The 13081-nt window shown below is 43.7% G+C and overlaps 1 protein-coding gene across 1 annotated transcript in view; it reads right to left on the reverse strand.

Annotated features, from left to right (window-relative positions):
• The window catches only part of ITK (IL2-inducible T-cell kinase), a 73963-nt gene that overhangs the window by 28441 nt on the left and 32441 nt on the right, over nt 1-13081 (reverse strand). The window contains exons 4-6 of the mRNA XM_011966711.1: nt 12232-12360; nt 8630-8670; nt 3481-3632 (exon numbers count right to left, since the gene is read on the reverse strand). Coding sequence (XP_011822101.1) covers nt 3481-3632; nt 8630-8670; nt 12232-12360 — 322 coding nt within the window. The remainder of the gene's footprint in view (nt 1-3480; nt 3633-8629; nt 8671-12231; nt 12361-13081) is intronic.

Below are 13081 nucleotides of genomic sequence, written 5' to 3' on the forward strand. Positions count from 1 at the left end.
TGAAGAAAGTTAGCTTATTCTGAAATTTGCCATCCCTTCTGTATCACTCTTGTAATCCCCTTAACTACATCTGGTGTTGCCATACTATACTTTTCGCATTATATTAATGGATCAAGTAATATTTTGCTTTTCAATAGAATATGCCACCCAAAGCTGGGCCATCTACACAAATGATAACTCTCATACTTGTATGTGGATATGTAGACTTCCCAAAGCTCTTTCACTTCCATCATCTCGTTGATTTTCTCAACACTGTGATATAGACAAAGCTGACATTATCATCTGCATTTTACAGTTCAGGAAATGGATTCACAGCGGAAAAGTGACTTGGTCATCTGTGAATGACATGGTCACACATATGACATGGTCATCTGTGAATCCTCAGCTACATATGACAAGAGTAGCTGATAAAGTCCGAGTCCTCTGTCTCCCCATCTTGTGTACTTTCCACTATACCACACTATCACAAAGCAAACTGGGGAAATTCCATAATGCTGACTGGCTGCTGGGGTGTCCTCTTTGATGCCCTTTGAAGTGCATCGTTAAGCCTTTCCACAGCTCACCAAATGAAGGGTTTAACTATCATTTGGGGAAGTAAGACCTAGAAGAAATTTCCTGGTACATTAGGTGTGCTAAATATGGTCAGTTGATTGAACTAATGAATTTCTAAGTCCGTTTGGTGTTTGTAAACCCTGTAGACAGCCTTGAACCTATTTCAGATATGGGCCTCTCTATAATGGACAAAGAGAAGGTGATGTGACCAGCCTTAATTGTCTTCATGAATCAACTAAAGAGGGAGGTTCCAGGTGAGGGGAGTTGGAGTCTGTTCTTAGCTAGCAAACTACACTGCCTCTCAAACCATTGTTCTGAATCTCGTCACCTTTTACCCTATCTCACTTCTGTCTTTTCTCCCCCTGCAATGGGGTTGATAAGCCTACCTAAAGAGGAAGCACCTTGGTGTATGTAAAAGGTAAAGCCTTATCCTTAAAGATATTTGTGTCCCTCTTTTGTTTTTTTTAACCCATCAGATTGGCTTTTTTAAAAAAGTTCAATGATACCCAGTCTTGGCACTTCCATAACTCCGTTAGCAGGAATGTAAATTTGGCAAGCTTTGTGAGGAAATTACATGGCAAAATTAAGATATCACATACTCTGACTCAACTGTTGCACAGTTAGAAATGTGACATATAGGCCAGGCCTGGTGGCTCATGCCTGTAATCCCAACTACTTTGGGAGACCAAAGAAGGAGAATTGCTTGAATACAGTGGTTTGAGACAAGCCCAGGCAACACAATGAGACCCCACTTCTACAAAAAATTTAAAAATTATCTGGGCATGGTGGTGTGTGCCTACAGTCTCAACCACGCAGGGGTCTGAGGTGGGAGGATCACTGGAGCCTGAGAGGTCAAGGCTGCAGTGAACTGTGAGAGTGCCACTGCACTCCAACCTGGTTGATAGAGCAAGACCCTGTCTCAAAAAAAAAAAAAAAAAAAAAGAAAAGAAAAGAAAAAGTAATGCTTTTTATATATATATATATATTTTTTTCCAAAGATGGCCAAGATACATGAATACAAGATCTTCATTAAAGCCTTGTTTGAAACAGCAGAGGAAACAAATAAACTGGCAACTAAATGTCCCACCATAGAGGGTTATTTAAACACTTATAATATAATCATACATTCTAATATTGTGCAATTATTATTATTTTTTTTTGAGATGGATTCTTGCTCTGTTGCCCAGGCTGGAGTGCAGTGGTGCGATCTTGGCTCACTGCAACCTCCACCTCCCAGGTTCAAGCAATTCTCCTGCCTCACCCTCCCGAGTAGCTGGAATCACAGGCTCCTGCCACCACACCCAGCTAATTTTTTGTATTTTTAGTAGAGATGGGGTTTCACCGTGTTGGCCAGGTTGGTCTCGAACTCCTGACGTCAGGTAATCAGCCTGCCTTGGCCTCCCAAAGTGTTGGGATTACAGGCGTGAGCCACTGCACCCGGCCTATGCAACTATTTAAAAAATGAGGTAGATTTGCATGTACTGGTATGAAAAGATCTTCAGTGTGTATTAATATCATTAAAAATTAAAAGCAAGATGCAGAACAGAATGGATCAACTTGGTACAAGCGAAAAAAGGATGCATTTGCATAGGTATAACTTTTGTTTATGATACACAAGAAGGTATTAATAGTGATCTTTTTTTTTTTTTTTTTTGAGACAGAGTCTTGCTCTGTCACTCAGGCTGGAGTGAAGTGGCACCATCTCGACCCACTGCAACCTCTCCCTCTTGGGTTCAAGTGATTTCCATGCTTCAGCCAGTGGAGTAGCTGGGATTACAGGCGTGCACCACCACACCTGGCTAATTTTTGTGTTTTTAGTAGAGACAGGGTTTTACCACATTGGCCAGGCTGGTCTCAAACTCCTGGCCTCAAGTGATCCACTCGCCTTGGCCTCCCAAACTGCTGGGATTAGAGGCGTGAGCCACCGTGCCCAGCCGAATAGTGATTACTTTTGGACTTGATGCGGGGGCAAATGGAGGGTGGCTTATTTTTTATGTCTATTTCTCTCTACTGTTAGTTAAGTAAAATGTTGACATAAATGATCCATATGTTGCAATGACAGTTTTCTTTTTTATATTTTAAAATTAATAATAACCTCATACTTTGAAAACATTTAAACCCTTAATATTAAGATACAAAGATGTTCGTTGCAGTGTTGTTAATATTTGCAAAATATTGGAAATCACGTAAGTGTTCAACAAGGGAATTTGCTAATTTAGAGTACATTTATGGCTGGATTGATGCAACCATTGAACTCATATTCTGGAAAATATTCCAGAGCATGGGTTTATACATCTGCTATATTAAGAGAAAAAAAAAAAACCTTAAAAGGCAGTGTGAATCTCATGCTCGGTATTTTTTTCATTCAAAAGTTGCATAGTGGGAAAGTGGTATTTGTACAATCTTATTTTCTCCCTGAGTCAAGTGGATGGCTAGTTCAATGACTGCGATTGTAACTAAATCTTTAGTATCTTCTTTCTGATGCATCCTAACATAATTATCAATCTGTACCATCTCTACACACACCTTTTCTTTCCACCAAAAATAAGTGCTTTCTAATGGGATGTACCTTCAGCCTCACTTAACACTCAAGAACAATAACACTTTACAGAATACAATGTCAAGCTCCCAAATTGTAGATGTCAGTGGAAAAATCCAGGGTTTTTTTTGAGATGAGTTTGGGTCTGGAATGCGTGAGATGGGGTGCAGGGAGCAAGCATAGCAAGTGACTGCCTCAGAGTTACTTCTTGAGAAGAGGAAAAACGAGCCTCAACTACTTCCTCTTCCTCCCTCTTCCTCCTGCCTCTGCTCTCCTCTCCCACCTCAGTGCTGCGGTCACGCTGCGGGAGATAGGACAAATCATCCTGGTATTTTATTTGTTCGCACCACACCTCAAACAGAGGGACAGCAGCCACGAAGATGCCTTACCCATTCCTGTCCTGGACTCTCCACCAGTGAATCTCAGAACTGTCCAGCAGGCAGTACTCTTCGTTGCGCCGCAGTGCGAGTTCCTGAGGATCATTGGTTTGGTAGTCATACAAGGCAATGACCACAGTTTCTTCAGGTTCCCAAAGTGGTCGCTGGGGAAGAGAGACAACAAAACCAAGCAAAGACATAAAAAAGGAGGGAAAATGCCTCCTTTCATCGGGGTGTCTGGGGAGACAATCTGCCTTCCTCTGGTTGACTTTCTTTATGAGTTAGAGTTACGGCACTGAACATGGCAAAAAGACATCAGTGCTTGGAATTAATCACATTGCTCATTCTATGAGGTAAATTCTGACCACAGTGAATTCCAAGCAGCCACATGATTTTCACAAAAGTCTGCTGGTTTCTTTATCCGCACTATGTTATATGCGGCAGCCTCTCTGCCGGATGCATCATGCCCTTGGCAAAGGAGATACAGTCAACATGAAATCTTTCAGTTTGTGCTTTATTGATATGATTTGTGGGTTTATCCAGATCTACAGAATCATAGGTTATTGGAGCTGGAATTCCTCTAACAGATCATTTAATACACTTTTTCATTTAGGATGAGGAAACTGAGGCCCAGATAAGAGAAATGGACCTGGCCAATCTACCACTTGAATTAGCCCTAAGACTCTCTCTACTCTAGCACCTGTCTCCCTTCCTTCTCCAATGGGCTCTATTGCTGATGTCTCTATTCCTCAGTCCCTTTCTTAGGATTACATATTGAGGACATGAAGAAAAGACCACAAAGCACACAGTTGCCAGAGTTCAGGATGGGCATGCCTACTATGGGTTAGCAGACTTTGTGAGAGTAAATGTGCGGAAAGATTGAGTTCCTCACTAGAATGTGATTTAGTGTTAGGAAGTCACAAGTTCTCTGAGTACATTGAAGCATTTGGTGGCATAAAAATACTGGAGCTGAAAAAAAAGTCTCATCATACTGATGTAGTATGTTATCTCAACTGAGCCCAGATCGGATTTTTTTTTTTTTAAATAGAGACAAGATCTCACTATGTTGCCCAGGCTGGTCTCAAACTCCTGGGCTCAAGTGACCCTCCTGCCTTGGCCTCCCAAAGTCCTGGGAGTACAGGCATGAGCCACTGTGCCCGGCTGCAGATTGGAATTTGAAATCTAGATATTTGTGGAGCTTGTGAGGATGTGTAAATGGGATGCTACAGAAAAGAGTGGATGTCCTGAGGCTTTTGCTCTAAGAGCTCATGGAGGGAGGAATAGTGTTCAAGGATGCTTGAAGAAGATGAAGGAGAGCTATGGCATTCATCCCACTGTAGGTCAACTCATTGGTTAATATCTGTGAAGAGAAAGATCAGAGCACGGTCCTCAAATTATGATGGTACCTTTCTGCAGGAGGCACACTGGACATGTATTTTTTTTTTCTAACAATCATGCAAGCTTGGAATATGGGGATTATTTTGAATATCACAAAGTTTGAGGTATGCTATAGGCCTTTAATGGGTGATGGTCAAGAATGCAAAATGCTCTGTAGAGTCCCACATTCCACACAACTTTTGAATATCCTTGTAAACATTCACGTGATGAGAAACCAGCTTATACAATAATTATATAAGAACATCCTGAGCCTAGATCCTATCCGTACCCTATCCAAAGTACTGGATTTCCCAAGAATGCAACTACCTTGTACTTTGAGGGAAGACTATACTTTGGTTCAGAAGTTTACCAAGAGTTGTTCATCATTTTGGAAAATTATATCACAGGGGTAACGCTGTAGTTGAGTCCCAATGCCACAATTTTTATCAGTTGCATTTGAGATGTCAAATCCAACGGGATCCTACCTACACGTGCAAGAAAATGACTATTCCATTCTGTCTTCCAGTGCAGTCATGCCCCAATATTTATACAGAAACACATACTTTATTTTATTTTTTTAATTTTTATTTATTTTTGAAATGGAAATTTTGTTATATATATTATTTTTCCTTCCTTCTAAGTATTACAGTTAGAACATTTATTGATTTTTTTTAAAAAAGTATGTGTAATACAAAAGTTAGCCAGGTGTGGTGGCACATGCCTGTAGCCCCAGCAGCTGTGGAGTCTGAGGAGGGAGGATGGCTTGGACCCAAGAGACAGAAGGTGCAGTGAGCTATGATTGCACCACTGCACTCCAGCATGGGCAACAGAGTGAGGCCCTGTCTCAAAACAACAACAACAAAAATTAATTAAGTACTTTAATTAAAAAAAATATGTATTCATATGGTATATTATTTATGAATTTCTTTTCAGGATAACAAAAGGAGCCTTACAAAATATCCATCATTAAAAGGCAGTATTGAGTCTGATAAGGTTGGGAACCATTATCTGAGTGAGAAAATCAAGGGATGGCATTTGGAGAAACTGAGTCTGTGGGCTCAGGAAGGGTTGTTTGGGAGCCTCCATGATGTGGTGAGGCACGAAGGGAATGAGGATCCTGTCTCCTGGCCACTCTGCTACAGGCCTCAGCATAACCTGACCCCCCAGGACCTCTGCTGGTCCCAGGTGGGAAGAGCTCCACTGGGCTGAGGGGCCCTCACAGGGAGTCCAGGTAGCAGTGGCAGGGATAGGGTGCCTTAGTAGGCAGCCAGCGAAAAAGGACACATGCAGACACATTCTAGTGGCCCCTCAGCAAGCCCTGGGTTGACTGGGAGGGACTGTAAGAGGAAGAGTTGAGTTCCCATGGATGCAGGGGGCCAAGAGGAATTGGAATTTGGACTTCAATGTGAAATACGACCTGTTTGTATCCATAGGCAAGAGAGGCCTGGGATTGTCCTTCACTCTGACCATGGATATTCTCCATCTTGAACAAAATAGCCATCCCCCGACCCCGGAGGACTGGCCCTGCTCACAGCGTTTTTCACATAGAGCATGAGACCTGTTGGCTCAGACTAGATTAAAAACATAGTTTCTCTGTATGACAATCTGAGATGTCATTACCACTCAGGGAGCAGAACGAGAAGGTGAGGAGAGAAATGACTCCAAGTGGCTCAGATAAGAGAATCGTTGCATCGGATTTAGACATGCAGTTGAAACTAGAACAATGATTCCAAAACCCTTGTGGTCAGAACACTCAAAACAGTATCCACGATACTCCTCCAAGAAGGCTGAAAAGCCAAATGGCAGAGTGCAGGGAGAGAAGGATCAGCAGTGTATTCTGGCTTTCACCTTCATTGATACCAAAAACAAAGACACAAGAGCAGCCTGGCTTAAGATGAGAGGTGTGGGTTTAGGCGGGACTGTTGAGGGAACCATCTGCAAGGGAGGGCAGTAGGATTCCGAATCAGGCCTTCAAGGGGGATGGTGAAATAGTCTTCAGAAGGTCAGTGAAAGAAAAGGAGAGAGAGCTCATTCTCTGCTACAGTTTCAGTTTCTTTTCTGTTGTGAGGGAGTAGGCTGATGACAGATCTAAACACCAGGCTGGAGCTTTGAGGATTTAGAGCTTCCTTTATGGGGACGCTGCCAGTTTTGAAATGTCACCATGTTGGCTGAAGGGAAAAAAGACAGAGCTCATTCTTCAGGAAGAAGCATGAGGAAACGGAATCAGTAAACTCTGGTTAAAGAATTTGCTCTGGAATGAAGAGCAAGTACTCAAATGTGGGTATTGGTCGGGCACAGTGGCTCACGCCTGTAATTTCAGCACTTTGCGAGGTCGAGGTGGGTTGATCGCCTGAGGTCAGGAGCTCAAGACCTGCCTGGCCAACAATGCTAAAACTCCGTCTCTATTAAAAATACAAAAATTAGCTGGGCGTGATGGTGAGCGCCTGTAATCCCAGCTACTCAGGAGGCTGAGGCAGGAGAATTGTTTGAACCTGGGAGGTGGAGGTTGCAGTGAGCCGAGACTGTGCCATTGCACTCCAGCCTGGGTGATAAGAGCAGGATTCCATCTCAAAAAAAAAAAAAGTGGATATTGGTGTTAATATTATCATAAGGTCAGGGCCATATCCCTTACCTAAAGGTCATGATCCTTTCTCCCATCTCTCTCTTTTTTTTTTTTTTTCATCTCCTTAACCAAATAAGCTGCCCTAGAGTAGGTACTGTGGTATCTAAGACTTGTAAGTCAGTGTATTATAGATCAGTGAGGAGGTTTATTAAAATGCAGATTCCTGGGCTCCTCCCCCAGCGTTTTGGACACAGCAGGTCTGGGGGTGGGGTCTAAGAATTTGTATTTCTAACATGCTCCCAGGTGATACAGATGCTTCTGGTCCATGGGCTATACTTTGAGAACCACCACTCGAGTTAAAGACCACCACGCCAGAAACCTTGCATCCTACTAAGCTGCTAAATGGCCTTGGAAAAGCCTTAAGACCTCCCTTGGGATTTGATTTCCCAAGCTTTACAATGAGAATAAAACTAAAACCCTCTGAAGTGGATAGAACAGACAGTAAGTTTTAAAATAGATAATAAAGGGGTTGAAGTGCTTTGAAAAATATAAAATACCAACAAATGTATGTCTCCAAAATGCTTGCATAGAGTGAGTATGCACCCTTTTTTTTTTTTTTCTGGAGACAGGGTCTTGCTCTATCACGCGGGTTGAAGTGCAGTGGCACACAGTCATGGCTCACTGCAGTCTCGACCTCCTGGGCGCAAGTGATCCTCCTACCTCAGCCTGCTGAGTAGCTGGGACCACAGGCGTGCACCACCACACCAGCTAATTTTTAAAATTTTTTTCTAGAGATGGGGGTCTCACTTTGTTGTCCAGGCTGGTCTCGAACTCCTGCGCTCAAGCAATCCTCCCACTTTGGCCTCCCAAAATGCTGGGATTACAAATGTGAGCCACCATGCCAGCCACACTTTTATAGAGAGTGCGCTGCTACTATACTCCAAAGTGGTCAGGTGAATGGCCACCCAGTTTGATATCAGTATTTGTTGAATAAATAAAGTGACATGGATATTTAGCAGCTGAATGGTTCTTTAAGGGGACAGACCCCCAAGTCAGTTGAAGCCCAAAAATACCCAATGTGTTGAGTTTCGCTGAATCGTGACAGCCTGCTGCATGCATCCAGGGTTTGAAAAATATGGGCAGAGGGGAACATGAAATAGGAACATGCCAATCAGGTAGCTTGTGGGCCGACCTGCACCCAGAGCTACGGCTCTCACTCACCCTGTTGTCTTCAGGAGTAGGAGGAAGAGGCTTCTTTGAAGCTGAAAAGAGAAAAACAGGAAAAGAAAAAATGAGCATGAAAACCAATGGACCCAACCGGAAGTGAGCAGCCAGGGGGCTTTTCTGAGAAAAAGGGCCCAGGGAAAACAACAGAAGAAAGGGGGCCAGAAGGAGCAATAAGACACAGTGAAACCCGACTTGGCTTTGTCAGAAGCTGTCTTTTATCTCCTTGGGCCTGCTGGTTTTGGATTCTCTTTTCTAGTAGACACCAGAAGCTTCCAGAAGTCCATATTCAGGGACCCTGTCTCTCTGTATTCCCAGGAAAAGCCTGAGAGTGGGGTTAGACTTGCACCCTTCCCTGTGGGCATAGAGACTTCTGGGAATGTCTCTGCCACCTGCTAAACTCAGGAGTGGGAATTGGTGACTCAGGGGGACAGTGACTCACTAGCTTCCTGACTCAGTTGTGAGCTTGAGGAGGGGGTGGCTAAGGTGGGAGGTCATTGTGCTGCTTTTTGAGTGGGCTGGAATCCACTTTTAGTTGCCTTAAGGCATCTGAATATGTGTTATTTCTGCTTCTTTCAAACTATACCAACCCAGCATCTCTCTGTCTTTGTCTTTCTGCTTATCTCTGTTTCCATGTCTCCCTCTGTTTAGCTCTCCTCTCTCTTCTCTCTTTCCTCCTTTCTCTTCTCTTCTCTCTCTTTCTCTTGCCCTCTCTCCTTCCTCTCATTTCTTCATACTCGTCTCTCACTATTTCTCCTTTGTAGCTCTGCAAAGGCCATTCCTGGACTCAATGAATCAAAGGTGTGTGGCTGTGTCTGGGGCTCTCTGTGGTACGGGAGGCACTGCACAGGCTTCAGGCTAATACAAAGACATCCTTAATAATGAGAGATGAGAAGAGAATGGGCTGCATAGGTAGGTGATGAGTTCCTCATTTCTGTAGGAGGTTGACTTGAAGTTGGACAGCCCACATCAGGGATACAGTAGAGGAGAGTCACACATTGACACTGGAGTCCAGCCCCGTGCAGACTTGGCAAGAAACAGTAGGCTGGGGTAGTGACCTGGGTATGCGATGACCAGAGAAGAAGGAAAACCCCTATAATAGGAAGCATGGCTCCCATTTAGAACTCAACTTGGAGCTGGGAGACTGGTGTTCTAACTCTGGCTTCACCAATACTAGCTGTGAACCTTGGCCACTTCCATCCCTGGATATTCTATGACTGGTGTCTCTTTCTTCTTCCTCTGGCCTTGCTTTTCCCTTCCTTCCTTTCCATCTGTGTGGGGTTGGTATGTGGAGAGATCAGGGCCAGTTCTGGTTGAAGACATGGGTGTTACTATGGGTTGGGTGTGGCTGGGTCTGTTTTTACTCAACCGAGTCTGCTGCTTCCCAAACACACACAAGTTCTGAGGCTATATCTCGGCCTTAGATTCTTTCAACCACCAATAAGGAAGACAAGTAGACACAATTATCATTTATCGAGAACTCTGTATATGTTGGCAGCTGTACTGCTTTCCACAACACCATTGAATCTCCCAGCCTTACACGTAGCTACCTATTATCATTATCCCCATTTTGCAGGTGAGGAAATGCACTTAGAGGCTCAGAGGGGTTATCCAAAGCCCAGTGCTCATAGACCTGCACTGGCAATGTGCTCGGTACCAGGAATCCTGTGAGCCTTCACCCAGGGAGGTGACCATGAGCTGTATTCACAGTGCAGTGTGTTTCTTGAAAACTCTAGTCTCAACTGTGTAAAACTCGGATCCACGAAGTTATTTAACCAAATCAGAAGAAGGTAGAGTGAGGAGATGCTCAAGGGGGAGACAGCAATGGGTTACAATGCAAAAGGAAAACCATTAGCAGAGTGACTGCACGACACCCACAGCAGGACCCCAAAAGTGCTCAGGCCCTGGTTTCACATGGGGAGCAGCTCAGCATGACCAGCCCTCCTGCACTGGAGTTCTGGTGAGTCATTCAGATGTTCCTAGCACCTCAGTCACATGTGTATCACTTGGAGGAGGGAAATACTGTGCGCCCCAAAGAGGAATAGCTGCAGCATGCATGGTGCAAACTACAGAATGGAAATACTGAGTCAAAGAATTTCAGAATTGGAAAGGGGCTTAGATATTATTTCATCCTAAGCCCCTCAGAACTCCTTGCTATTTTTGAGATGAGGACACTGGGGCCCTTTGATGGCTAAGTCACTCATCTGAGGGCCAGAGCAAGGCATTCGCAGAAGTTTGGAGACCAGATCCCTGACTTTGGAAAGGGCTTTCACTCACTGAGGTAAGCCCATGCCATTCTGTTATTACGGTGGAGCCCATCCATAGAAAATTTTCCATTTCTTTTTTATTAAATATTGGCCCACATGAATATGGTCACAGGACTAATGTGGAGGATCACTTGAATATTTACCAATTTCTAAAACTTATTAAGTATTATTCTTCTGGGCCCAGGGATGGATTACATTGGAGGGCTTTTTTCCCCAAGACGCAGGGTGAAAAGTGGTGGTTTTTAAAGTGGTAATGAGAGGGGCTATGAATCAGGAAGCCACAGAAAACCGAGCCATGTGTTACATCCGCCTTGGGTTGCCAATTTTCAGTATTAAGTTTTAGTGCACAAAAGGAAATGATAAATGAGAAGGAGAAACTATGGCAAAAGAGGTTGAGAAGGGAGGAACATGGAAGGAGAACAATCCACACGGTCCATCATTCCTATGCAACAATGGAATTTGCAGAGCACTTCCAGCAGTGTGACCTGGAGCATACTGAATTGCTCAAGGCAGCCCATTCCCTTAACATGACACCATCTACCCCAGATGGTTGAGAGGAACAAGAGCATAATGAATGTGAAATGCATTCGAGTGGAGTTGTACACAACTGGAGGTTAAGGTTCGAAAGTCATTACTAAAATCCCGTTGCAGCCCAGTCCCCCGGACCTGAGCCTTTAATGTCAAAGACAAAGAAATAGCTTTTTTTGTTTTCACTTTGCATTTAGACTGTGGCCTTCTCCTTTCCGAGATTGTGGAGGTTAAGGGCAAGTTTGAAGAGGAGGCAAGGAGAAACCACAGAGTAAAAAGTAAAAGAAAAAAAAAGTTCCTCTCACCTTTAAGGCTATAGAGTTGAATTTGTATAATTAAATATATATGTGATATGATGCCACTGTGAGAAATAAATATTTTATATCTCTTAAGGCTGCCTCTGTAATTTAAGACTTAAATAGACCATGCCATTCAAATGCAGGTTATAGCAGGGTTCCTCAAACTGTACTGTGCACATACGTCTCCTGGGATCTTGTTAAAATGAAAATTCTGATCTAGTAGGTCATGAGTGGGGCCAGATCATTTGCATTTCTAACTAGCTCCTAGGAGATGTTGATGCTGCTGGTCCAAAGAACACACTTTAAGTGGTCAGGAGCTATAAAGACATCAGCTTTGAGATGGAAGCACCAACAGACTGGTAGAAAACACAGATGATTCCTCTTGGAAAATTCTGAAAATGTAGAATTTTGCATTCCATTCCTGATACCCTCAATGATTGAAGGCCAAAAGCTTTTACCTTTCTATGGTCATTTCACAGAGTAGAGGGAATTCCCAGTCTCTTACCGTTCTTGGTTGGATCATATTGGGCACAGCCTGCTGCAAGCTTCTCCAGCTGAGAACAGCACCTCCACTTCCCATCCATCCAGAAATTAGGATGATATTTAGGCACCAGACTGTTATTATTCCTCGTTTCTGAAATAGGTTGGCACCAACAGAAGAGTTATTTCCAGGTCAGTCTATCAAGGGCTACCAATTTTATACCATCTCGAGTTTAGACCTGGCTAAGTGAGCCTGAATGAGTATTGTCCAGACCACTCAGAAGCATGGGTTGACCTGAGCACATAAATGCACTGTGCTATTTACTGGGGTAGTTCATGTTACATTTAGGCATCAGCACATCTAGGCTCACATCCGGCTCTGCCTTGCATTAGTTGTGTGTTCTTAGGTTGGGCAAACCCTCATCTGAGCCAATGAGATTGTTAAACACTGGGCTCTACAAAAGTGCCTTTAAGGGTAATGAGAAGGTTGAGAAGGTGGAATCACCATCCCTCCAACTCTCCTACCTTTAACCACAGCAACTTTGGTTTTTTCCCTTGTAGGTTTGTGGCTTTGAAGTAAGATTTTGGTTGGAGAAAAAGGGGGGCTCTGCTACTGAAACAAATACATACATAAGGCACAGAACAGTGTTGGGTGTAGTGGCTTATGCTTGTAATCCCAGTTCTTTGGGAGGCCAAGGCAAGAGGATCTCTTAAGTTGGAGATTAGCCTAGGCAATATAGTGAGACCCCTTCTCTACCAAAAAAAAAAAAAAGAAAAGAAAAAAGTTAGCTGGGCACGGTGTCACACACCTGTAGTCCCAGCTTCTCAGGAGGCTGAGGTGGGAGGATCACTTGAGCCCAATAGGTCGAGGCTGC

This window comes from Mandrillus leucophaeus, unplaced genomic scaffold (assembly GCF_000951045.1).
Source record: "Mandrillus leucophaeus isolate KB7577 unplaced genomic scaffold, Mleu.le_1.0 Scaffold77, whole genome shotgun sequence".
Lineage (NCBI taxonomy): Eukaryota > Metazoa > Chordata > Mammalia > Primates > Cercopithecidae > Mandrillus > Mandrillus leucophaeus.